Source organism: Gobius niger (genome assembly GCF_951799975.1).
Source record: "Gobius niger genome assembly, chromosome: 23".
NCBI lineage: Eukaryota > Metazoa > Chordata > Actinopteri > Gobiiformes > Gobiidae > Gobius > Gobius niger.
This window is the reverse complement of record NC_136874.1, coordinates 16206997-16234337: the sequence shown is the minus strand read 5'-3', so window position 1 is coordinate 16234337 and position 27341 is coordinate 16206997. Positions and strand designations below refer to the sequence as shown.

Below are 27341 nucleotides of genomic sequence, written 5' to 3'. Positions count from 1 at the left end.
CAATTACAGAGACAGAGACAACAGAGAGGACCAGAGGCCAGCAGGGGGCAGGAGAGGTGAGGCCAGCAGGGGGCAGGAGAGGTGAGGCCAGCAGGGGGCAGGAGAGATGATCCTGTCAGTGACCGCTCTGATTTTCAATGAGACATTTGTTTAACTGTGTTTTAAATGAGTTATATGTATTAATATTTCTAATTGTTGTGGGGGGGAGGTTCCATTCATGGGCAGCTTGGACAGAAAAGGTGGTTTGACCAAAGAGGCTTTTCCTCAGAGGGATGAGGCAGTCGCCCCTCGCTGCTGCTCTGGTTCTCCTGAGTTCTGTTGATCCGGTGTTAAGTTAACTTATACTTTATTAATCCCCGTAGGGAAGTTCATTCTCTGCATTGGACCCGTCCTCAGTGCCGCTGGGGCCACCTGTAGGAGCAGTGAGCTGCCAGCTCGGGCCGGCGCTCGGGGACCCATCTCCATGATGTGCAACCAGGCTGGAGGTCAGAAACACCTGGCTGGAGGATTGACCTATTGGACATGTTTTTAGTGGTAGGGGAAACCGGAGTACCCGGAGGAAACCTACGCAGACATGGGGAGAACATGCAAACTCCACACAGAAAGGCCCCGTCCCTGGTGGGAATCGAGCCTGAGTTTCAAACAAAAGTTGGTATTATTAGTATTTTAGCTTTATTTTGGACTATATTAAACCTCTTAACTCCCGCCTGAACCGAGCACACACATCTCCAGTTCAACTTTACCAGAGTCTAAAAGCTTCTTGAAAAAAAGCATTAAAAATAACATAAACAAAAATGAGACAGTAAAGACAACAGATGAAAAATCGCCCTTAGGCTGATTCTGGCATATTTACATGTATAATGTTAAATGAAGCTTCAGCGCAAATTCAACCTGCGGCCTTCATTCATCGCCTCATCAACGGCAAACTTCACTAATCAGCCAATCACAGCCCCAGCTCAAGCCGCACCTTCACGTCAGCCAATCATCGCAGCTGCTTATTCCTGCTTCAGCCATTCATCGGACAGGATCCCCTTCTTAAGCCCCCCGGGTCGATCACTCGGCCTTTTCCCAGCCGTGCTGCGACCCTCCTCCGCCCCTCCTCCGCTCGGCCTCTCCTCAGGCTCTGCTCATCGGGTCGACCGGCCGCCCCGGGTCTCGTCCTACCACCACCAGTGTCCGGGCTCCGGGGGAAGATTCTGGCCGTCCTCCATCGACGCCATGTATTCCACATCGTTGAGTCTCTTCAGGTTGAATTGCAGTTTCAGTTTCAGTTTATTCGGTCAAAATTATAACAAAAGATTTACATTCAGTTAAGTATACTTCTTCATAACATAACATACAAAATGACCGAAAAAGGTATAGGCTGAAGCTAATGCTTATTTTGCCTACCCTTGTTTTTTTTTAACTTACAGCACGTGTTTTTGTTAACTTTCCAACATAACATCAGACGTTAAAAAGGAGTAAGTTGACAGTCTTAAACAGACTAAACAGAATGAAGGTATTTTTCAAGTATAATACTTTTATACATTCTCTTTAGGTGGGAGAGAGAGGGACATGATGTGAGATCCTCTGTACAGTTATTCCAGAGATCGACCCCTTTAATGGAAACACAAAATCTCATGGTGTTTGTTTGAAATGTTTTCTTTACAAACATCAATTAATATGGACTGTCCCTATAAGAAATACATTTAAAAAAGAAAAAAGAAAAGGTGTAAATGAAGATGAAAACACCATCGAAAAAAACATCAAAAAGCGATGAAAAAGCAACTAAATAGACGACAAAGAGGTGACGAAAAATCTTCCATGCGTTTTGTTGGTCTTAGCTTTCAAATGAAGCGTTACACTATACACTTACTTTGAGATTTGGGTAGAACTGGAGGAAATGTGCTTGGTTAAGGCGGGGGTTAAGAGGTTTCACACTATGTTAACAATAACAATCCATGTTATGCTGCTCACTTTGTTAAAGTTTTGGCAGGACCCTCAGGTTAGGGGGGACTCTCAGTAGAAATTGGACCCCGGATTAGGGTCACGAAAACGAGACGAGATTCTGACGTAACTTGTAATAATAAATAATGATGAAATATTTATTTTTGCTGAACTGAATAAAAATCACTTTGGTCTTCCTTGTGTTAAAGTGCTGTATTGCAAAGTTAAAGCGATACATTGTGATAACATGGGAGGGTAAGTATTACAGTAAGAAGCCCGCTCCCAGCTCGGGGGGGGGGTCAGGAGTCAATGAGCAGTGAAATGAACCCCCCCTCTCGGATTAAGCTGGTGCTACATGAATGAGAAGAAGCTGTGCTGGCTCTCACGCTCCCGGGCCGGGACAGATGAAGGGGCGACTCCGCTGACCACACAGACCTCATGTCAGCGGTCAGCGGTCACTCCACCTGCCCCCCACACGCCCCCCCCGTTTCAGGCCATGTTGACCCGCGCTCAAGGAACAAGGGTCACTTTCATTTTTACAAGCAGAGAAAACCAGGTCTGAAGCTGAGTTAGGGGATAGACTTCATTTTTATGACTCGTCTGGGACTGGAAATGAGTTTTAAATAGGGATTTTACAATAGCAGTTCATTAACAGTGTTTTTGATACTTATGCATATACTCAAATATTTGTCATCCGGAACCAGAAAACAGAACAATAATGTGTGGATGCTCTGCAGATTTACAATAGGGAGCGATTTGGGGAAAATAGGGGGAAATTGGGAGAAATTGTGGCAAAAATAAGGAAAAGTTATATAAAAAAAAAGAAAAGAAAAATGGGGGAAAAGGTGGAAATAGGGGAAATATTTGAAATTTAAAAAAATATATAAAAATTGGGAAAACAAGAAGAAATTGGGGCAAAAATAATTGAAAAAAAATTGTAAAACAAGTAAATTTTAAAAAATAGAGAAAAAATAAATACATAAAAATATAAATATTGAGCTGAAACAACCCAGTCACTTCCTTAAACCTCTTAACCCCTGCCTTGGCCGGTGCATTTTCTCCGGTTCGGCTTTACCCAAATCTACAAGCTTCTCAAAAGACCTTGCAAAACAGATTGTGACTTTTTGTCATGTTTTGTTGCCTCCTTCATTGCTTTTTGATGCTTTTTTATCATGATTTGTTGAAGTTTTTGTTGCTTTTTTGATTGTGTTATTGTTGCTTTCCTGGCACATTTTCATCGCTCTTTTGTGCCTCTTTTTCATCCTGTTTTGTTGCTTTTTCCATCCTTGTTTTGACACTTTGTGCTCGGTTCAGGGTTAAGGGTTAAGAGGTTAAAGTGATAGTCTGTAAGTTTGCAAAGTGAAAAATCAAATTCCTCTTCTCTTTAATCCTCGACTCTGATTAGTGTCTGAGATCCGGGAAGAAGGGACTTTACTAAAAATAATCTATATTTATTATTACTCAGCCTTTTCTCCCGTGTACAGTGAAAACATTCCGATCAATGCTATGTTGTTGCTGGACTGTAAACTGTGTGAAACCTGACGCTTGAGCTGGATCCCGCGGCGTTCATAATGAGGCCGAGCGTGTCCGCCATGACGGAGGCTGGCGGCCGCCGGAGCATCTGCCTCTCCGTCCCCCGCCGGACACACGGCGTCTCCACACGGGACGACCGGCGCCTGCGCTGGGGCATCACTCACTGGAATGAAGCGTGTCTGTGCCGGCGACGGGGCGGGCGCTAATGAGACGACGGATTACTGCAATGTTCACTTTTGCTCCTGACATGACCCGCAGCAGCTGTAAACAGGAGTCTGGGAAACATTTCTCTTTTCTGTCCTGAGGGGTTTATTAGTTTGAATCAAATCTACCTGTTTCCAGAGCTTCCTCCTTCCTGCTTCAATAAGGCTTACTAAAGTGTGACATGTATGTTTGTGCACAGTAAAGCAGCGTGCTCTTGCATCACTGAAACATCACAGCTGGCTATTTGTGAATGTGTTTCTCACAAGTTTATGTGACATAAGTACTTAGTGGGTTTAGTTATGAAGGGTACTGCAATCACAACTATCTATTTATATATTTACTTACTTAGTACTTATTCAGACTGAACTAGACTTTGGAAGTAAGAGAGAGCCCTTTTGTGTTTCTGGCAGATCCAGAGAGTGGCTCAGTCTGCTTTGTGACAGAAACAGAACAAAAACACACTTTTCCATCATGTATCTGAAATGTTTTCATAACTGTGAACTCATCAACACTGAATGGTTATCAATGAAAGTTCAAATCAATATTTGATTCTTCTATATTTATCTCATATCTGGGGATGGGTAATAATTCAATCCTACAGTAGGGAGAGTGGGGGAAGTGGAGCCACCCATTATATTTTGAAAATGTATATATTTTTATTGTTATGTATGTTTATATATGTATAAAAAAATATAAAAACAACAAAAACAACATACTGAAGGGCGAGGGGCTCGTGGGAGTTTCTTAAAGAGACAGAGACCAAATCACAGCGTCAGGAACAGTGTTGCTTTGAGGGAAATACTTTTAAAGTTGTTTTTGATTTGTTCTGCATTTTCCAAACAATTTTGGGTGACATAGTTATATGAGTACTGTATGCTATAGAATGGTACTATGTATCTGGAAAAAACACAATACCCCACCTTTAAAGAAGATGTAACAAAATAATAAGTGCAAAAACAAACAATCAAACCAAAAATAAATGATACTTTAAAGGATTTTCTAAATGAAATACAAAGACAAATCTGAAACAAACCCCTAAAGAAACTCTTTTGTGATATTTATATTACAGTAATGACTTTCTGAGACTTTTCAATATTACTTTAAACTTTTGCTAATTTTGTGAATTAGCAAAAGTTTACAATAAACTAAAAACAGTAGAGCTTTTTAGTTTATTGTAAAAGATCAGAACATTATGGAATTTCTTCCATAAAGGCCGTGATTGTTTGTACATTTTTCTGTAACCTGTAAATAATAGTTGTAATAATAGTTTCTTCTTCTACATATCAACAATGGATATCAGAATATGACAGTGATCCTCCCAATATACTGGACAGAGATGTCAGATCTGGAGTGTTTTTGGGAGATAATCTTAGGAATGAATGTTAATGTTTGTAAAATTGAGTAATGCCAAATTGATTAAAGAAACAAAGCAAAAAAAAACTAGACGAGGAAACATGGGAAATGCACATGAGGTCAGGTAAAAATGAACGATGCATAAATAATAGTAATAAAAGGGTTTTGTTGTGATTCAGTCTTTTTATTGTGCCGTTATAAAAGTCAAAGCTGCATAAAAAAATATCTTAAACATCTACATTCGTAACAACAACGATGGTTAGTTTCCAAAGAAGACACGAATCTGTAACATGAACATGTCCGTGAGGTACTTTGACTTTTCCAAAGTTAGACATTCCAAACTGGGGGAGTATTGATGCCCCCCCCTCTCTCTGCACACGCTGTCCAAAGGGAAACTGGGACACCGGGCTGTTCCAAGATCTGTGTTTTTTAGGGAATTTGAGCTATTTTGTGATATCCTCCCGGCGCGGCTGACAAGTCCAAAAACAGGAACAGTAACGCCAGACCTAAGGGCCCACCTGAGGCTGCGAGCCTGGGGGGCGCTCAGCCCCCAGAGGGAGAAACAAATGGAATGTAAACACTTCCACATGTAAAAATAGCCCTGTGGACGATTTCTGTTTGCACACGACATGCTGGTAAGATTCGTAAAGTCAGTGACAGTGTGCCAAGAAAAAAAACAATTAAGCTTTTGTTGTTGGCTATAAAAAAAATAATAAAAAGCTTAAAAAATACATGATTATGTAGTGTAACCCTTTTTATGTACAGCACAGTGAAGCAAATTATACCAATCTTACAGCGATTCTGCCTCTGAGAACAATTTCCGTAAGCGGCGCTTGTGAGTGACTGGGCTGTGACTCATCCTCATTTCACACCATTAACGTAAAACGGGACCTAAAAATGATTTGATTTGAAGCAGTCGTCTGTGAAAAACACTCGAGACGACTCCAGCTCTATCCACATGAGGCCCGGCTGCTGGTTTTGTGCCCCGGCAAATGTAGTTTCGTGGGAAAACTGGATAATGATCAACATTCTTTTTTATTTGTAGTGGTCTGTAAACAACCCGGGGAAGGATACAGGCGTCGATAAAAATAAAGCCGAGCACAGACACCGTCTAAACACTGATATAGAAAAGCTCAGCCCACGTTAGACTTTACGAACATGGCATTCATATGTCAGGCGTGGACATAATTCTCATAAAGCGTCTCTGGAACCATGACTAGTCTCTGGTTCATGTCGTCCATCCACATCCACTGGCCGCTTTGTCCCACACTCGGACGTTTCGGTTACACTCCGCTTGCTTGAAAAAGAAAAGCAAAAAAGGGAGAGCCGTGAGTTGTGAACCTCATGGAGAACAAGGAGGTTAAAAAACAACATCATGAGTGTCGCCGTTTGGCCGCGGGCCAGGCCTGTTGGCGACGGCGACGGGCGGCAGTGGCTTCTTGAAAAAATCTGTAAAGGACAAAGAAAGGTTGAAGGGGCGTCAGTACAGCCGAGTCCGGACACCAAAGTCAGCCTACAGAGAGACGGCAGCGACGACACAGGCCGAGCAGACGTGAGGCGGGAATGTGAGGGGGGGGAGGTGAAGAGGTCTGCTCCGTGAAGAGTCCACATACATCCAAAACATGCCCGGTCAACTCAGAGGGAAATGAAGAGGTGACGGGGAGGGGGTCATTCAAAGTCAGCTCAGAGGGCAGACGGAGTTCAGTGTTTCAGACCACACTCACACGCCAACAATAGATTTAAATGAAAAACTCAAATGTGCTTTGTGTTGTGGAATTTTCTCTGGAAATATCACAATTTACGGCATCGTTGAAAGTTAATCAGGCTTTTCCGCTCAGTCACTCACAGTACTCGAGTAACATTTTCTCCAAGTACTATTGGGTCACTACTTTTTACTTGTACTTGAGTCAAATTCTTTCAAAGAAACGTTACACTTTAACTAAAAAAAAAAGATGAATCCAAACAACTGGACTTACTTTAATAAAAGAGCTGACATCCAGACAGCCTCCTCAGAGCTGTCGCCATGGTGACCACACCCATCAGATATAGACACGGTGGACAAGGATGGTGAATACCCAGAGACAGCACGATGTGAAACTGTCAGCTCGTTTTTAAAGTAAGTCCAGTTGTTTTGATTCATCTTTTTTGAGTCTCACTACACTCCCTGGATGACGGAGAAACGACATTGTGTTAAAGTATGACGTTACTCTCCCACCTCTGCGTCTGTGTGCAGTAGAAACACTGATCTTGTCTGAAGGAGAATCATGCATGTGTTAGTATGGCAACATATGTGCATAACAGAGAAAGGCACGAGTTGAGTTAATGAGATGACGAGAACACAACATCACAGGCTGCATTACCAGAACGCCTCGAGTCCCCAAGTGGCTCTAGTTTTGGCAGTCTAGAAGCTTTGGGCGTGGCCCATCCCACTAAAACACAAGGTAATGCACACTAATAAGGACATGTCTGCAAAACAAAGACTCCATCCTGTTTGGAATCTAGTTCATGGCTTAGTTACAGAAAAGTTTCTAACAGAAATATGTTGCACAATATGGAAAAGTGTGTTTGCTGCTGAGGGTTTTCTTCATCGTTATTGTATCAGATGTTTAACGTTTAACCCGTCGATCCTCAGTTTACAGACTGCATAAACCAAAGTCAGTATACGTGTATATATGTGTGCAGGTGTACATGTGGCTGTGTACAAATGTGACTAAAAGGCTTTGCTCCAGGTGCTCCCGGTCAGACCCACCTGGAGGAGGCGGGGGCGTGGGGCTTTCCGTCGGCCCCTCATCTGTCTTCAGAGGGTCCACTCTGTGCTTCCTCTTTAAATGCAGCTTCCTCGTCTTCTTCTTGTTCTGCTCGCCCACCGTCGCTGTGACACAAAGTTATTAGAAATGAAAAAGTCGCTCTTTCCCTTTGCTTCTTAAACCTTCATCATTAGACTAGAGACATTCTAATTATTACCCACTGTTATCATTAATTGTTCCATTCATTTAGCATGTTCCTGGTGAGTAATTATGTGGCGACACGCTGAGTTTAGTAAAGAGAGTTGGCAGGAGGCGCTGGCTTAATTTGACTAGCGAACTCCGCTCTTCGCATTCTGATTGGTGACAGACCAATCTTTATTGCTTGTCTCCCGGCGTAAAGATAATCAAAGCAGATTTAATCTGTGGCTTTGGAGATGAGCTGCCGAACGTATGCCTAGTCCCCTGTCACTTTAAATTACTCCTCATTTCATTACGCTTGGTTTGATTTAAGTTAATGAATGCGCTATTTCATTCATGTTCAGAGCGAGATCTCATGCACCACCGATACAGTGAGCTGAGAACGCTTAGAGACTTCGTTTAACTGTTTATTTGTTCTTAGAGAGCAGTCTGATACTGAAAAACTATATAGAAATCCTACATTCTGGACTCACCTGTGCTGCCATTTTCACACTTTTGTCTTGTGTCATTTGGCTCTTCGTCATTGTCCTCCTCCTCTTCCTCCAGCCCACCGTCGTCTTTGAGCTTTCCCTCTATTAGCTCTATTTGCCTTTTCCTCACTTTTTCTTTGTCATCATTCTGTAACCAACATTCAATCATCATTAGGGCTGGGTACCAGTACTTTAACGATACCGGATACCTTAACATTACTACTTACGATACCTATACGAAAATATGTCATCTACAACCAGAAAACAGGACGATAATGTGTGAAAGATCTGCACATTTGGTTCATCCTCAATGTTAGGAAATGTGTGGAAAAAATGAGGAATCATTTGGAGGACAATTGGGGTGAAATTGTAGCAAAAATAAGGAAAAAATGTGTAAAAAGGAAAAAAAAATAGGGAAAATATTTGTGATAAAAATAAACAAAAGCAAGGTCTCGTGGAAGACGCTGGTGGGACTATGTCTCCGAGCTGGCCTGGTGTCGCCTCGGGGTCCCCCAAGAACAGCTGGAGGAGGTGTGTGTGGATCGGGAAGTTTGGGCATCTCTGCTGAGACTGCTGCCCCCGCGACCCGGCCCCGGATAAAGCGGAAGAAAATGGATGGATGGAAAAATAAACAAAAATGAGGGGAAAATTTGGTTAAAAAAAAAAATGGGGCACACAATGGCCACACTTTTTTTTAAAATGTATTTACCTCTTACCCCAAACAAGTGCATTTTTTCCCAGTTCAGCTTTACCCAAATCCAAAAGCTTCTTGGAGCTCACAGCCTGTAGGCCTCATTTGAAAGCTAAGACCTAGAAGAACTCACATTCTTTTTCATGTCATTTCAACCCCTTTTTTTTAACCCCTTTTTTTTTTTGCTGCTTTTTGTTTGCCACTTTGTTTCACATTTTGTTGTTCTTTTTGTTGCTTTTCTGTGGCTTTATTAAGTCACTTTTTGGAACTTTTTTGTTGCGTTTTCATGCTCGTTTACTTCATGCTCGTTTACTATTTTGTTCGATACCGGTAGTACCTAAACTTTTTCCCCAATACCGTATACTGGTATCGTTGCACAGTACTCAGCCTCGTTCATCACTCTTGGCGTCAGTTTTCCGTGTGAATCTGAAACACGCACTTCGCTGATGACGTTCCCGATGGGCTGGAACGGGTTTGGCGTGTTCTCTTCATCGAGCTCCTCTTCATCGAGTTGCCGCCCCTCCCTTTCTGCTTCCTCGCGCTCTTCTCGCTCTCTGTGCACAAGACCAGACCGTAACCATGCCAGCTTCAAAACCCTTCAGAAGAACTTATCGGTGTTTGTTTGACAGGCTCACCTCTCCTCTCGGATCCTCCGCACTCTCTCCGCCCTCTCCTTCTTGTCCTGCTCCTCCAGGGCCTGCTGCTCGGCCGTGTCCCTCAGCACGCGCTCGGCGATGGCCTCGTAGTCTTTGGCGATGTTGTGGAGGAGCCAGTTGAGGCCCTTCTTGATGGACTTGTCCACCTTCTTGCCGTAGCCCAACACGGCCGAGCACGGTTCCTGGGGTGAAGAGAGAGAAGTTTACAAAGGCTCCTCTTGAGGGTAAGTGCGGCCCAGCAGGTGCACAAACACTCACGATCTGACAGAGGCACTTGTTCTCGTTAACAAGCTTCTCCAGCGACAGGTTTTCGATGATGTCCGCTTCAGCCAGCGCCCCGTCCTTGTCCTGTTTGTTGGCAAGGCTACCACAACAAAACAGAGTAAAGTGATCTTTGCATCACATGATTCACCAAAAACACAATAACACTGAGCATAACTTTGATTTTGTGACATATGAGAAACAAAGATTTCTTCAGAGGGGATTTTGGATCTTGTTTAGTTTATGAATAAGTGAAAATATCTATAAAAACTTTGCCTTGTTTTTTTTTTTTGGTTCAAAGCTAATAAATAAATCAGGCTGGGAATTAGATATTAAAAAATCCCTCTGAAAAACTCTTGCTCAGCCGAAGACTGTAAGGTTTGGAGTCTGTAGCAGCGACTAAAGTGCTGAAGTCGAGTGCAACAAAAATAAAATCAGCCTTGAAGTTTTGCAACAAGTGTGCATAATATTTTTCCTTTGCAGAAGAAAAAATACCATATTTGGATTATCGCGTTTTCACAGGACACGTGGATGTCAAATCTGTCAATATTTGTGAACGAATACGAGTGGGAGAAACCTGCTGTGTTTCACCTTAACCTCTCACCCCCCCCTGAACCGACCACATTTTCTCCAGTTTGGCTTCACCCAAATCTAAAAGATTCTTGAAAACAAGAATAAAAATGAAACAAAAGAAGCAACAAATGAGCGTAAAAAAACGTACCAGAAAAGCAACAAGAACACAATAAAGAAGCAACAAGAACACGACTAAAAGGTGACAAAAAAGTGACAAAAACATGACAAAAAAGCTTTAAAAAAAGCAATGAAAAAAAAAAAAAAAGACAGAAAATGTGATAAAATAAATACAAAAACACTACAACACAGTGTGAATAATGTGACAAAAACACAGCGACACCGAAACAAAAAAGTTACTTAGTTAATTTTGTAGGTGTTACACTGGCCTATAGTCTGTAAGCTTCAGTCGAGAAGCTTTTAGATTTGGGTAAAACTGAACAGGAGAAAATGCGCTTGGTTAAGAGGTTAAAAGATGTTAAAGAACAACTAACCCCAAAATCAACTTTTTTTTCTAGCTAAGTTGTATAAATGGGTATCTTATAGTGTTGTCTACATGTATCTGTCACTATTTTAACAATTTAGTGCATATTTGTTGAAATCCTGTCTTTGTGTCCAAAACCGTCTGTGTGGCGCCATCTGCACCTTATCGAGTGCATTACATGCTTTACTGTTGGTTTCCTTCGTGATTAGCTCTGAGCGGGGCGCTTACGTCAGCAGGAGGGCGCCGACGTCAGCGGCCTCTCTTCTGTGGAGTATAAAAGCAGCCCACTCCGCACACGCCCCCGTAGCGAGTTGGAGTTTGGAATAGCGAGTGTCTTTATATCGATTTTCAGGTTTGCGATTTATTAGCGTAGCTTTTAGTTAGATTTATTACATAGCTTTTAGTTAGATTTATTAGCATAGCTTTTAGTTAGATTTATTAGCATAGCTTTTAGTTAGATTTATTAGCTTGTCGTAGTTTAGATAGTTATTAGATTTAGTTGTAGTTTAGTCTTAGTGAGAGATTAGTAGCATTTAGCATAAGAATTAGCTAGGTTAGCTGTATTTAGTGTTCTGTATTGTGTAATATTAGGTGTAGTGTTGTAGTCTTGTTTGTTAGGATGGGGAGAAAGTGTAGTGTTGTAGGTTGTCATAGTTCTGTAGGTTTACATTACTTTCCTCAGGACTTAGAAATTAGGCGCCAGTGGCTGCGCGCAATTGGCCTGGGGGAAAACTGCGAACTCCCGCCTCGTGCTGGAGTTTGCAACCAACATTTTGCTTGCGATTCCTTCGCCAACTCCTTGGAGTTTGAGCTGGGCTACAGTAAGGTTCTTCGTTTGAAGAATGAGGCAGTCCCCACCCTTGTTCTTCCACGACTGAGCCCACCGACACTGCTGCCCCGCCAGCAGGACGCTTTCAGGCGCCAATCTGAGGTGAGTGAGAATAACAACAACCTAAAACTGCTACTAATGTCATGTAAGTAGAATTTCGATAGTGCACGTTGAAATAGATTGTAGTAGTGTCTCAAACAATGCGGGATCTGGCGTGTAAATAAACGATGCACTGGGTGAGGCTTGTGGCTGCGTGTGCTCCAAGCGGTGCGCCCCGCACTCGTTCACTTGACTTGGGCAGAGGAACAGCAGTCTGCATCCATCAGCTGCCTGGCAACTCTCTAACCCCGCTCAAACAGAGAGCTATGAACCGCATGAGACGGTGAGCTGACAGTTACACCGCTGTATATTATGACATGTGAACTTTTATAGCCTTTTGTAGCTAGCGGGAGTGGCTAATGCATCAGTCTGCACAACAAAGTTACGCTGAGACCGCGCGTAATTGTGCTTGAGACTGAGCACCAAACTAGTCTACATTTTCGCGATGACAGTAGCTTTCATATTTGACAACAGCTGCGCAAAACGTGAGTGCATCTACAAGCTAACCTATAAAGCTAACGGATAGCTATCATCTAATGTGTGGCTAAACTGACCGGGCAGGTGCCCGTGGCTCCGCGCGCGCTCGTGTGATATGTGATCGTGGTCAGTGAGGGGCGAGAGGGCTGACCACTCCAGGTGGACCGTATGGTTATTGGGTGCTCAGGTGCTGGGATCCATATGTTGGCTTACGTTCACTAATCTGCATTAGACAACAATTAAATGCACTAAGGAAATGTAACACATTACCCTTCTTCTGTAGTGTACATTTTAAAAATAATATGTATTTTTACGTTTTCAGCCAGTGACCAGAGAATTTGGCTGCCAGACTGATCCAGTCATTGTAAGGCATGCAAGTGTCCAGGCCAATGTGAAGCCGAGCAGGCGAAGCAAAGGTGATATCTCTTTTTATTGTTTATACAGTCATTTTATTTCTAAAAACACTCTGTTTTGTGTAAATGATAATTACGGCCATTTTTAACATGTTTGTTTATTTTGTTTGTGTTTTGTACAGCTACTCAAGCCCGGACCGCTTACACAAGCGTCGGTTGTGGTACTGAGGACCTGATGGAAATCCCTCTTCCTGACAGTCCCAGAGCAGCCTCTACACCTTTAAAAAGGAGAAGGTGTGAGGTGTCAGCGTCTGACCCCAGCTTCCACATCGATGACAGTGCCAGCACTGTGAACTGTTCAAGGTAAAAAGGAAATCTAGCTTTTTAATAGAAAAAATATATACAGCGTCCTGGTTTTTTGAGGGATGAAATATCCTTTATTTTATATAGCATTCCCACTGAAGTCCCTCCACACAAGGACAAAAAATATATTGTTCACGAGGACCAACTGCTGGAGCTGTTCAGGCGCTGTCCTGTCTGCACTGGTCGTTGTGCTGTGGACACCATTACAGTCGGCACACTGCTTCGGGTCACTCAACAGTGTCCTCGCTGTGAGTTCTCCAGTCAGTGGTCCAGTCAGCCCATGGTGAACAACATCCCAGCTGGAAACCTACAGCTCTGTGCTGCTGTGCTGTTCACCGGCTCATCCTTTAGCCAGATTTCAAAGGTACAGCACAAATTATTTTGTTTGGATTTTGTTTCCATCTATTATCAGTTGATAACCTATTTTTTCCTTTTATAGTTCTTGAGGGCCTTCAATATTCAGGGACTGTCAGAGCAGTGCTTCTACAGGCATCAGGCAAAGCTCCTCATCCCTACGGTCAACTGGCAGTGGAAGCTGGAGCAGGAGGACCTCATCAGGGAGGCTCTTGAAAGCGGCTCTGTGTCACTGGGTGGGGACATGCGGGCAGATTCACCTGGTAAATACATTTCATTAACATTTATCAGAAGTAAAAGTCAGCTAACGTACAACTTGCATTCGTGTAGGACATTCGGCCAAATATGGCAGTTACACGATGATGAATCTCAGTAATAACAAAGTCATTGACATCCAGCTAGTCCAGGTAATGGAATTCAAGGAATGTTTCAATATGTAATTTGGGATCACTCTGTGCATTTCAGCACCTAATTTATTTTTTGTCTTATTAGAGCAATGAGGTTGGAAACAGCGTGCGCATGGAGAAGGAGGGCTTTGTGCGTAGTCTGACTATGCTGGAAGAGAGGGGTGTCAATGTGGAGGCCATTGTGACGGACCGACACACCGGCGTTCAGAAGTTTTTAAGGGAGGAAAAGAAGGAAATCAGGCACTACTTTGACCCATGGCACATGGGAAAGGGTATGCATTTGGGGAATGCTGTGTAATATTATGGTTATTCTGCATTTAGTAAATATGTATTTTAAACTCTAGGAATTGGGAAAAAAATTGATGAGCTCGCAAAGAGAAAGAGCACCCAGGACGCTGGCCAGTGGAGAAAAAGCGTGGTAAATCACCTCTATTGGGCAGCTTCGACTTCCACCTCGGGACAAGAGGCTGTCGCTAAGTGGACGTCTGTGGCCAACCACATGCAGAATGTGCACACGCACGACAATGCCCTGTTCCCTCGGTGCCTACACGGGCCTCTGGTTGGGGAAGGGTCAAGAGTGTGGCTCAAACCAAGTAAGTTTTGCATTTGTTATCAGTAATACTGGCCCTTTACTCATTGTATTTTATGTACATTTCAAAAATGTAAGGTTGGCATTGTCATTCGAAACAAAAACTGCTTTACAATTATGTCATGGTAATTTACTCTGTAGGCACAGCAGCATGTGAGAGGCTCAGTGACATTGTGTTGGCTCCACGCTTTGTGAAGGATGTGGAGAAAATCAGCCCGGTGTACCACACGTCAACCCTTGAGGCCTTCCACAGCCTGATAATTAGGTTCTCCCCCAAAAGTGCAGGCTTCTCCTTCAGAGGAATGTTAGCTAGGTAATACATACATACATTTAAAAAAAAAAAAAGTTGTGTGAATCTGTACCTAAAAATGTTGTAGGTTGCAAATTGCTGCCCTGCACTACAATGAAAATGCTACAAGGTCACATGCTACAACACTTGAAGGTGTACTGCGGTATGCGATAGTGTACCCAAAGTACAAACGTGGCGACTACACCGTGCGAGCCTTGAAGACCAGAGCTACCTCAGGTATGTCACATTAAAAACAACACAACCAATGCTTTTACAAAGACAAATGTTTTGTGCTTTGTTTACAGTCTACATTGACCAACTAATGGCCCTGCTGTTTGAAAGTGTGGTTGAGGATCCTCTCCCATACCAGGAGCACACAGACAAAGTACCTGTGCCTGAACCACTCTGTGCCCAGTATGAGAGGCCAGACAAGCAGGAGGCTGTGAGCAGGCACAGGTCCAGATTTTTCAAGAGGACATAAGGTGAGCATGTTAAGTTTTGGCTTGATTATTTTGTGTGGCAAATATAATACGTAGATTACATAGCTAGTTTATAATGCTAGGCTATAGTGCTAGTTTAGCAAATGTAGAATAAGTAAGGATTAAACAACAAGAAGCTGTGTATTACACAGGTTTACTGCACAACGCAGAGTCAGTTTTTTCAGATGATTTATCTAAAGCGACTTCCACAACAATAGTAGCTTAATTTTTAATCATTACTGTGGAAATTGCTGCAGTGGAGTGATATAGAAGATGATTTTCAGACGAACTGTGCGATTACAGGGAAATAATGCACCAGTTACCATTAGAATTCTCAGATGATTATGGATTGACTGTGGAATATGCATTATTATATTTTCAGACTGGCCTGGCAGTATGGAACACAATCTTTTCAGAATGCAGACTGTGTTGCCTGAGAGAAGTGGCTAACCATGAACCAAAGTCCAGTGGATGAAAAAAGCCCGTGTATGAGTGGTTTTCTGGATTTTCCAGCTTGAGGTGTGTGCAAGACAGGACTGGCCACTCATTTGAACTGTCATAAGTACCTGTAGGTGAGCACATCACAATATTGCTCAACTCGCATTAAAATTCTAACAAATGTAGCATAGGAGTATTGTATTTTACACCAGTAAGTGGGAGAATCGTTTTTAGTGTTGACCAATAAATGCATTTGTTGACACCTATCATTTTGTTTATATTACTATTTCCCCAAGTGGTTTATATTTCTTCTCATTGAAAACAGTTTTTTGCCTTATTGAGGACTATATTTTAAATGTAAATTAGAATGATGCTAACACATCTTGCACGCAAAAATGTATGCTGAGTTGTAACAGACTTTTCTTGTCCATGCAGAGTCAGAGGTGGAGAAAGAGGTGGAGAAAATGCATGCAAACCATTCTTCATGTCCACTGTATGTATCGGATCACACGTTGATGCATTTGATGAGTATATTGATGACAGACTTCCCTTTTAAAGTAATTCATGTCTTAGTGTGTGTTTTTTTTTTTTTTATAACATTTCAAATCACATTTTCAGACGACCTCTCTATCGGGCAAAGAAAGAATGTTTCTGGAAATGGAGGCACATTGGACAAGGACAGTCGCCAACCACATATAGAACGATGGGAGTAAACATTGCAATATGAAGAATTCTATAAGCTGACATGCCACTGGACAACATAGTAGATGAAATCAATGTTCCATGCAAGATTTAATTGTAGACACTGATCAGCAATCCAAGAACAAAATGAAGCCTTTAGCTGTTTCTGTCAGATATTTCACAGGATGGTTTGGTGAGGTAGAACCAGCACCACTTTGTCTCTAGAAGCTGAAAACTTAATGGTGCATGTGTAATTATTTTAGTTGGTATTGCTGGATTGCAGGTTCTATAATGTGATGTCACACTCCCCAGTGGGGAGGCAGGAGCCAGTTTTTCATATTAACTGCATTACACTTTCACAAGTTGCAGCCAAAAAAATAAATGTATGAATTACAAAAATGATCACTAATTTCAGTCACTGGGTCCATTATCTTTCTTATACAAGACCAAACATTTCCTCAAAAATGAAATAATTGTACCTCTATATAACATTATAGGCCTTTAGAACACTAACCTGCAACCCAACAACTGTATAGCCATAAGAAGTCAACTTTGTCTCCCGTGCATTGAGAAGACCTGCATGCATGCAGCATACTGTACATGAGCTACTGCTACTTGGTTAATTTAAGCCATCCTGTAGCTCAACTGTGGATGCAAGAATTCAGCTTTACTGCTATGTTTTTAATGCCTTTTCCCCTCATAACTGTAATTATATCAATCTAAAAGGCGTATCAAAGTTTGATGGATGATCGAGCCACATTTAAAAATTCAGTTCAGTGTGTTCTAGTTCTGATTCCATAAATTAAGTATTAAACAGTCAAGTTCGATATTGTATGGCAAGTATTAATTTAAATTGTATTTGTTCAATTTGTTTATTGCACACATCTAGGTAGACTAAGTGAATAGAGTACCACATGCAGCTTGATCCTCAAATGAAAGATAAACTGTCATTATTGATTGATTGATATTGTCGTTGTAAGGTTAACAAAAGAAAAATTGCATTGGGTAATTGCAATGTTGTAAAAGCCAGGAAGTACAAAATTAAGTAAGAAAACTTACCAAAAAAATAAGATCTATCATTTTCACTATTTCAACTAAATAAGCATACATGTAAAGACTTTATTATAGCCTTTACTCATCATTTAGTGGTAGTTCAGTGCGTGTGTAACATTGGTTAAACCTGTAATTCACTAAATGTAGTAATAATAGAAATGACTGTGGACCCAAGAGCCTAATGTTACAGACCCTTAGTTAAGCCTTTAGATAAACATGGATGATTTATCTGCTTTATCTTCAATGACCAACCGAAAACTATTTCTAGGACAGTGTTCTTGCACAATATTTTTTTTTTTATGTGACATGTTTTGTGCACTTTGCTGTGAGAGAAATAAAATAAAGCTTTGTAATACATATAATCAAGTCTCTATACCTCACACATTCTCTGCTTGTGACACTGAGATACATCTGCAATGTTTATGTAGACCACAGTGAAAAGTCTACATCTAAAATAGATCGGTAGATTCTGAAAGCAGCCAGGACAGTTACGTTTGGTCCCTTAGCTGCGATGCTAACATCGATCTAGCTCAATGCTAAGCCGTTAGCTTTGTAAATGACAGCGGAATCACTAATAAAATAACCCCGCGCCTCAGAGCAGTCTCGGGTACAAGGCCGCTGTCTGCCACGATGCCTGTCCTGTGTAAAGAGAGCTGTCGAGCTGTCTCACCATGTTGCTAAATAAGTTAGCTCGCTGTGCTCGAACTTTGTTTACGAGGAGCGTTGCGAGTGCATCGTTAGTCAAATGACTCAGGCCTGTCAATCAGACCCCGAAACCCCTCCCACCCCTCACCCCTCCCGCGTGCCCCTTAGTCCTCCAGGCAACGCCCCTTTTCTGTTGAGATTTTCAAATCTGACACTCTCAGGCTGAGCCTCTGGAAGGGGGGGTTAGATACCCTTTAAAGAATGAAGTCATGGCTCATGTAAATCAGTGTAAATCAATGTTACTTTAGTGTAAATCAGAGTAAATCAGTGTAAATCAGTGTAAATCAGTGTAAATCAGTGTATATCAGTGTAAATCAGTGTTAATTTAGTGTAAATCAGAGTAAATCAGAGTAAATCAGTGTAAATCAGTGTATATCAGTGCAAATCAGTGTTAATTTAGTGTAAATCAGAGTAAATCAGTGTAAATCAGTGTATATCAGTGTAAATCTGTGTTAATTTAGTGTAAATCAGAGTAAATCAATGTAAATCAGTGTTAATTTAGTGTAAATCAGAGTAAATCAGTGTAAATCAGTGTAAATCAGTGTTAATTTATTGTAAATCAGTGTAAATCAGTGTAAATCAGTGTTAATTTATTGTAAATCAGTGTAAATCAGTGTAAATCAGTGTTAATTTATTGTAAATCAGTGTAAATCAGTGTAAATCAGTGTTAATTTATTGTAAATCAGTGTAAATCAGTGTAAATCAGTGTAAATCAGAGTAAATCAGTGTAAATCAGTGTAAATCAGTGTTAATTTATTGTAAATCAGTGTAAATCAGAGTAAATCAGAGTAAATCAGTGTAAATCAGTGGTCAAACCCTCAGGTACAGTCCGGCGTAAGTACATGTACATAGTGAATATCTACAGTAGCTTCTCTCTTACACGAGCACGGGTTTCCCTGATATCCGTGGATGCTGCAGGACCTCGGCCATGGTCTCGCGCGTCTCCTGGATCCTCTGCACGTCCGTAGAATCCACCACAAACACCACGCCGTGAGACTCCGAGTAGTAATTCTTCCAAATTCCTCTGATCCTCTTTCCTCCTCCCAGGTCAAAAATAGTCACCTCGAACTTTCCCTGCTTCATGTCCACTTTGGAGAATCCCACGGTGGGGGCTACGTCTTGGGGGTTTTCTGAAAGAGATGGAGACAAAGGTTAAAGACGGTGCTTTGGAAACATCCAACTGTGAAATGTGGCAAAAAAGGCTCCAACCTCCTTGAATCCCTCGGACGGTGGCTGTTTTCCCCGCATTGTCTAGTCCCACCATGACCAAAGTCACTTTCCTGTGGAGGGAAGGACAAACGTCAACACAGACAGAGTAAACAGTCCAAGTATTAGACAGCTTAATGCACAAAGGTGCCCTTTACCAATATGAACTAAATAAGCCAACAGGTATTACATGTTCTGACGCAGAAGTAAGCCTATTACATTTTGATAAAGCGATGTGTAATCGTTCATCTTCTCTGAGGCATTTGGAGGTCACCCCCAACTCTCAGCTGGGTACCTGGGACCTGATCCCTGCTGGGTTTACAATACTAGTACTAAATAACACTTTATTTGGCAATGAGTACGGATTTTGGATTCATGATTATTCTCTAATCCAAAAAAGAGTGCAATACAATACTTTTTTTTTTGCAGAACCAGATGTTATAATCCTCATCATCACACGCAGGAACTGGAACTTGGTGTCAAAAGTCAGTTTTCAGTACATTTGCCTTGAGGCCAAACATTTGGTCAAAAAACACCGGTGGTTAAATCGTTTTGTCTGTCAAACAGGATTCACAATAGTAAGTAAGTAAAGTTTATTTCTAAAGCGCTTTCCACAGATGAAATCACAAAGAGCTGGAAGAGAATAGGTAAAAAACAAACAACATAAACATGTATATGCATATGTAAAATTAAAGTGACACTAGTGAAAACCCATCAACCAAAAGCTTTCTTAAACAGATCCTTTTTAAAAGAGTCAACAGGGCCAGGGGCAGGGCGTCCCACAGTCTGGGGGAACAGCCTGAAATGACAGGCCTCTTCAGGTCTTATACACTAGTTGGTAAGAGGCAGAAGTGAAAAATCCACCAAGGAAAAACCCAACGCACACCTCCAATTTCTGCAACACTGTTCTACGATATCCCGGTTTGACAGATTAAGGAATAAAGCCAAAGGTTACAAAACAATAAGACTGGGTACTTAACTTCGAAACTTCCGCCGAAAAGACATTAAACAAACTATCCATCTGACCGTCCTCTGAAGCCAGCTGGACTTCATCAAAGTGAGCAGATCTATCTAATCAGTGAGAGGGAGAAAAGTGAACCGACTCGCACCCATGACCACGCTTCTTCTTCTTCTTCTTCTGCTCATGAAGGCTGTGACAGTTCGACGTGCACCCAGGAGACCTGCCGTGGGATTAGGGGAGGATTTCTGGGTAATTCCAAAGGATCAAATGCCTCACATGCACCACGTGGTTTAAAGCGCTCATTCTGGTCAAGTTATTACACTATCCCCAATGTTACACACGGGCACAGGGGGGGCAGACTGACTGTAATGGTTATCTCATTATATATGGGAGGTGGTAAACACTCAAATATCACTTTATTACTACAAACTAATAACTGATTTGATTGGATTATCCTAAAAAAGGGGATTCTGTCAGCCCTGTGTGTTTTGTTTTTACATAATGTCTATGTCATATCTGTAATTAGTGCAAATGGAGATGTTTTGGGTCGATGGATGGATGAAAAGTGACTTCATCAGAATAATCTCAGTAAATAAAACAAAAACTCACCTCGCCGGTTCTCTCCATCGTTTAAGCCAGTTACAACAGTTCGCCATCAGACTAAACATCGCAGTCCAAGTCCCAGATGACAGCGATCAAGTGGTCATTCATCCAGGCAGGCGCGTCAGCCTCTCCAAGCGCCCCAGGTCCAGTCAGTGTCGGTCCAGCAGGAGATAGCTTCAGCTAACGCTACATAGCTAGCACTAACAGTTTACAAAGAACATTAAGCTTATGTTTCACCCCTGAGGAACGTGCGGCGATCCATCCGTGTGTTTGTTATGACAAAGCTGTAAAATGGTAATAATCCCAGATCTGCGTTAGCCACCTCGAGCTAATCTCACGTCCTCATCGCGGCGGCTCCTTTGTTTCGGTTTAGCCACAACCGAAACGGGCGAGACATCGGCTCCTGCTGCGATGCGCTCGTTATGGCGCTAAATAAAGGTCAGACATGGATAAAACTGACCATTCGTGACCGACAAGTCCATTAGCTTAAATAACGGTCTGCTTTGTTTACGCCGTGTCGCCGCTGCTAGGCTGCAGACGTCATTACGTCATGTAAAGACCGTCTTCTTCTTCTTCTTTTGTTGTAAAGAATAAACCAGTGCGACACCATGTGGATTGGAGTAAAACTAGAGCTAGAGTATTATGAAAAACGTACGGATATCAGCATTTACTGGCAAAAATAGGATACACATTGGTGGTATTTTTTCCACATAATTAATTGTTTGTCAGTGTGTTTGTCAGAGCAAATGACTAAACGAGTAAATGAGAAATAATGTGGTTATTATTTAGAGTAATCTTTTGTTGCTTTCTCGGTGGTATTTATAAAACAGCGTGATTTTTTGGTACGCTATTAGCTAGGGTTGGCTAGCTTCACTGAAAACAAAGAGCGCATTGTATTTAGCGTCATGTCACTCATGGTTTCTGAACTAGTCTAAAAAAAAGTCATTTACTCTGAAAAGGTTGGAACAGCGCCCCCTTGTGACCAACTGCCATGACTTCCCGGACTTGATATTTATTTTCCTAGGATGGGAAAGGCCATATTTGAGAACAACTACCCGTAGACCAGTGTTAATTTCGTCGATAAAAAATATGTAGTCATAATTTTAGTCAAATAAATAAATATATATATATAATATAATATAAATATGATATGAATATTAAAATGCAAAGTCGAAGAAATTTGTCTTAAATTTAGTCGACTAAATGTACTTGCAATTTTAGTCGAATAAAACTGAACTAAAAAAAAAAAAAAAAAAAAAAAAAAAAAGGAATTAATCTCGACTAAAATTTAATTACACTTTCGTCAAAAGACTAATAAGACTAAAACTAAATTAAAATATGCTGTCAAAATGAACACTTAAAATCACTCAAATTCATTGAAAAAGCCCTTTCCCATCCTAGGAAAAAGAATGTAGTTTCCCGGCCCATCACTGGCCGGTCGAGTCGAACAGGTTAAACATCCGCTATCACCATGTAGTGACTGCGCATGCGCTCAGCCGCTGCCCTACATAATAAAATCTGGCCGCCCGGTGAGTAATCAGTCTGTATGAAAACTGTTGCTGTTTGCTTTGTTCTTGTTGCAGGTAAGTCGCTGACCGTTTATGCAACACTTTCACGCCTCTGCCGTCTTGTCCTCGCTCGTTTTGTTTATTCATGTCCGAATGCATGAAGGTGTTCGTGCAGCATGTAAGCTATAGTCCAGGTGTCAACATTCTGCACTGTTGCTCATGTACTATAGGCTAAAGATAAATCAAATTCTGTTTTTTATTGCATGGACTTTCTTTTTCTAGTTGCGTTCACGTGACATGACTAAACTTAAAAGCCTTTAGCATTAGTGCAGCTGAGATGTATTTGGTGGCAACTATTAGAATGCTGATTGTTTGACTTTGATCATGTTTATGGCTGTAATTACTGGAACTATCCTTATTACGCAACAGATCATGATCCGGTTCAGCATTTGGATTCCTCTCCACTGAGCTGTGGCCTGTTATGTCGCTTTTGTTCACAGCTTCTTGAGTTAATGGAAGAGCACAGAAGGGCCACTGGCTCTAGGGCCACCAGTCCCGCCTCAACCGAGCTTTACCCAAATCGAAAAGCTAAAAAGAAAAGCGTCAAAATAGCGAGAAAAAGAGGATGAAAAGTCAACAAAAACGTGAGAAAAACGCAACAAAAAATGATTAAAAAAAACAACAAAAATATGACAAAAATGTGGAATAGTCACTTTTGTGGGTCTTAGCTTTCAAATGAGGCGTTACATTGTTGCTCTCCAGTCGAGAAGCTTTTAAATTTTGGTAAAGCCCAGTATAGATACAGACGGCATCTCGTCATAGAAGGGGGCGTGGCTTCGCCGAGGGGGAAAAATAGAATCTTTAGAGAAACATAATTGTCACTCTTTTTAGCCATTTTCTGGTGGAATATGAACTTATTTATCACATAAATAAAGTCAAGTGTAAATCGGGCCCGTATGGATATTTTCTCACAGCAGATTGTTTAGTAGAAGTGAAAAAAGGCAGTTTTAGCTAGCGCTAGCTAACCGTTAGCATTAGCCCGATGCTAACATGTAGCATTCTGTTAGCATTCTCAGTTTTTTATGTATTTATGGGCTGTTGAACCACTTTGCTCCTCTCCATGTCTTTGTATCTTTATTTTGTAGAAAAATATATTCATAACTCAGCATTTGTTAAAGTAGTTTTTGAATAATTAGAGAAAGTTTAGATTTTTCTCCAACTTGTTTTTCCCCCTTAACTGTTTTTAAACATGACCATATATGGGCAATTCCAGAGATGCCGTCTGTATCTATATATGGTGCACCACAAGGTTCAATTTTGGGACCATTATTATTCATTATTTATATGAATGATTTTGCTTCTGTTTCTACGACCACCTTTCCCGCTCTTTTTGCTGATGATGCCGATCAAAAAAATAATAATAAAAAGCCGAACTGGGGAAAATGCACTCGTTAATGTTAAGGCGGGGGGTAAGAGGTTAAAATATGTATTTGTGGAAGTGCACGATTACGCGAATTTTTCAACTGCCGTCTAACTTCTGATCTTCCTTTTGTTTTTTAGACTCCTGTCCTCCCGTGTGTCCAGCATGACCCGTGTCTTTGTGTACGGGACATTGAAAAAGGGCCAGCCCAACTACTGCCGCATGTTCGACCGCTCCAATGGCCGGACGCAGTTCGTCGGCACGGCCAAGACGGCGGAGAAGTTCCCCCTGGTGATCGCCGGCGTTCACAACATCCCGTACCTCCTCAACATCCCGGGCCAGGGCCACCAGGTCCACGGGGAGATCTATGAGGTGGACGACCAGATGTTGGAGTTCTTGGATGCTTTCGAGGGCGTTCCCGCTCACTACCAGAGGACGGCGACGAAGCTGGAGGTGAAAGAGTGGGCGGCGCAGGAGGACGGGGAGACGCCGGCGCCCGGGAGTGTCACCGAAGCCTTTTTATACACCACCAAGACATACAGGCCGGAGTGGACCACCCTGCCAACGCACGAGAGCTACGACTCGTACGGGGAACACGGGCTGAAGTACGTGGAGAGAGAGGCACGAGATGGATAAAATACAAATCAATCCGTTAAGTTAGAAAGACTTTTGTAAGCAGAGATTAGGTCACAGTTTGTCTTTGGTGATTGTGATGGTGCGTGACGAGTTCCCAAACTCACTTGAATCATTTGTGTTTCGATGTGCAGCGCTCTGATGGTGAAGTAGGCCTCTTTAAAGCCACACCGCGGAGAATTTTACCCCAAAGATTAATTTGAAATACAAGCTTTTATGACATAACTTTACCGGGAGTGGGTCCGCCTCCAGCTCCTTTCCATGGAGATGTCGACTAAAGTCAGTAGAGTTTTTTAGAATGTAGGCTAGGTTCCCATCAGTGTTAATTTTGTCGACTAAAATATTTAGTCTTAATTTTAGTCAAAGTGATATTTTTGACGACTAAAATTGGACTAAAACTAAATAAAAAGTTTCTCATGAGACTAAAACTGTGAATAAAATCTCTCTCTCTTAATAAGTCGACTAAATTAGTCTTCATTTTAGTCGACTAAATTGACATGCAATTTTAGTCGACCAAAACTAGACTAAAATTGAAAAGTTTTTTTGACTAAATTTTGACAAAAATTAAGTTACATTTTAGTCAAAAGACTAAAACTAAAATAAAATATGTTTTCAAAATGAACACTGGTTCCCATCCAAATCCATTCTTTGATTTCTCACTGCCGTCGTTGCATTTTCTGTGTGGAGCTGGTCATTAGGAGCATGTTTTGTACTGATGGCAACAGTATAGTCCAAAATGTTACGCAGTGTACCTTTTAAATAACATTTAATTGGTAAAAAGTGAATTTTCTCCGTTTCAGCTTTACCCAAATCTAAAATGTGACAGCCTATAGTCCAGTGACCTACTACATAACTGAGCAAGAAGGATCTTTTTCCTCACACTTTCATCACTTTTTCGCCACTTTGTTACATTTCTACTTTTTTTTAATTTTTTTAAATTGTTTTTGTGGCTTTTTCATCCTCATTTTGGTCTGAATTGTGTTGCTACTGACACTTTTCTTTTAGATTTGGGCAAAGCCAAGCTGAAGACAATGTGTCCGGTTCAGCTGGGGGCTAAGTGAAGGAAGCGGATCTCAACTGTGAAAATTTTACCCAGAATTCCTCCTCCGGACACAAGAATCAGCCCGACAAGGGGGCAGGCCACACAAGTGAAAGCTTTCTGCACTAAAGTCCAAGCTAAAGTCTTGGATATGTGTGATGAAACCGATGATTCACAATAGGTGTGGCCTTAAATACGTAAAATATGCTTAAAAATGCTTTCAGTCGTGACTTGTTCTCAACCAACTGAAAAACCTCCCCTCTGCTAACTGACGGGGTTTAGAAACAAGTCTGTCAGAATCCGAGTGCTGCATAATCAAACGGAAATGATTGATTGGTTTGTGTGTGATTTGACTTTGGCTTCTCCTTCCAGGGCCGTCCCGGCTAATAGTCTTCCTGCTTACGTGGAGTGATCTGGCATAGCTCTCTAATCAGTCAGACGCCCTTCCCTGGCTCCACCTTCGCCATTTATCCATGCTTGGGGCTGACACTAACGAAAGACACGAGACTGGATTGTGGCGAATGTACAGGATAAGCTGATGTGTATTTTAGACACGAGTACGACTAGTGTACGGTGGATTCAGGGAGTTTTCAGAGCTCTGCAATTAGATAATGAATATTAAATCTATATTAAAGTAGAATGTACCAATTAAGCTACACAAGAATATATAGGGCTGATCTGTATATATTCTTGTAGCTTAATTGGTTTGGGTAGTTGTTAAACACTTGAACATTCAGGAATACTAATGAAAAGTGAACATAATACTATAGAGGGTATTTTGTGTAGTGTTGTGTACTCAGGGAATGTGAGTCTCAAAAATACACCTTTCTACCTTATTGATTTCACATTTGTAATACGTTTCTTAAAGTGATAGTCTGGAAGTCTAAATGTTTTATAAAATGTGCAAAACTGACCACCTGGTCTTGCATTTAAATGTGAAGTAAAAAAAAAATTATATATATTTTTAAGTCCCTCCTTCCCGGATCTCAGCTACTAATCAGAATTTAGTATCCTCCTGTGTCGACCAATGAGACGAGCCCTTCCTGTGAACCAGCCCGTCAGGTCCAATCAGGAGGGAGGGGGAGGAGCTTGATTGTTCTGTTCCTGCTCTCATTTTGTGAACTAAGAAGGGCTTTGTGGTTACTTTCAAATTTCACTCAACTCCTTGCTTTGAAAACTTACAGACTATCACTTTAAAGGTGTATTTTGCAACTTTTTGTAAGAAAATGAAAGTTTCTATTGTGCATATTTGACCTTGTAGTGACCCAGTGGCTGGTGGTCAGCATAACACTTGTACTTTCAAACACAGTGGTCTCTACAACGCTCCAGGGTCAGTTGTTTTGTAGGTGAGAGCAGTGAAAACCTTCCAAACAATTGATCCTGGAGCGTCCTAGAGTAAAATATCAACATAAAAAGTTGCATAATGCACCTTTAACCGTTGCCATAGCTGAATAAGCACCGTTTTTTATTCTGTACTTACCTTCTGGTTCTTTCCTCTTGTCTAGTTTGTTCCAGTGTCGATAAAAGTGCAATAAAAGCCTCACTCCCAAACATACGTATAGTATTTTATTTAACATTATAAAAACACAGGAGTGTAATTTGGCAGCAGATGAAGAACACATTCTTCGTGGCAGGAAACGAGTTGAAATGAGTTAATAAAAAGACATTTCACAGTGGACGGAGAGCTGTACAAAAGTTGATACAATAATAGCACGCGACGGCAGTTTGACATTGATCCATTTCTTACAGATAGTCCTACAAA

General features: G+C 41.5%; 2 protein-coding genes across 3 annotated transcripts; one reads left to right on the top strand and one right to left on the bottom strand.

The window, feature by feature from the left end:
* Positions 1-6218: 6218 nt before the first annotated feature.
* arl13b (ADP-ribosylation factor-like 13b) lies at positions 6219-21551 on the bottom strand. 2 transcript variants are annotated; one of them, XM_079581405.1, is made up of 10 exons: positions 20986-21550; positions 19419-19489; positions 19090-19339; positions 10037-10142; positions 9758-9960; positions 9562-9676; positions 8435-8579; positions 7766-7888; positions 7377-7445; positions 6219-6465 (listed from the first exon to the last, which is right to left on the bottom strand). In XM_079581405.1, exons 1-10 carry the CDS (start codon positions 21042-21044, stop codon positions 6377-6379), a joined length of 1230 nt encoding a protein of 409 aa, XP_079437531.1. In that variant the 5' UTR covers positions 21045-21550; the 3' UTR covers positions 6219-6376. The 2 variants fall into 2 exon arrangements, with proteins under 2 accessions (XP_079437531.1, XP_079437532.1); XM_079581406.1 differs by having other exon boundaries at positions 6230-6313; positions 20986-21551.
* Positions 21552-24041: 2490 nt separating this feature from the next.
* Positions 24042-26107, top strand: LOC306982142 (gamma-glutamylaminecyclotransferase-like). The gene is made up of 2 exons (XM_079581949.1): positions 24042-24512; positions 25952-26107. Exons 1-2 carry the CDS (start codon positions 24073-24075, stop codon positions 25989-25991), a joined length of 480 nt encoding a protein of 159 aa, XP_079438075.1. The 5' UTR covers positions 24042-24072; the 3' UTR covers positions 25992-26107.
* The last annotated feature ends 1234 nt before the right edge of the window (positions 26108-27341 follow it).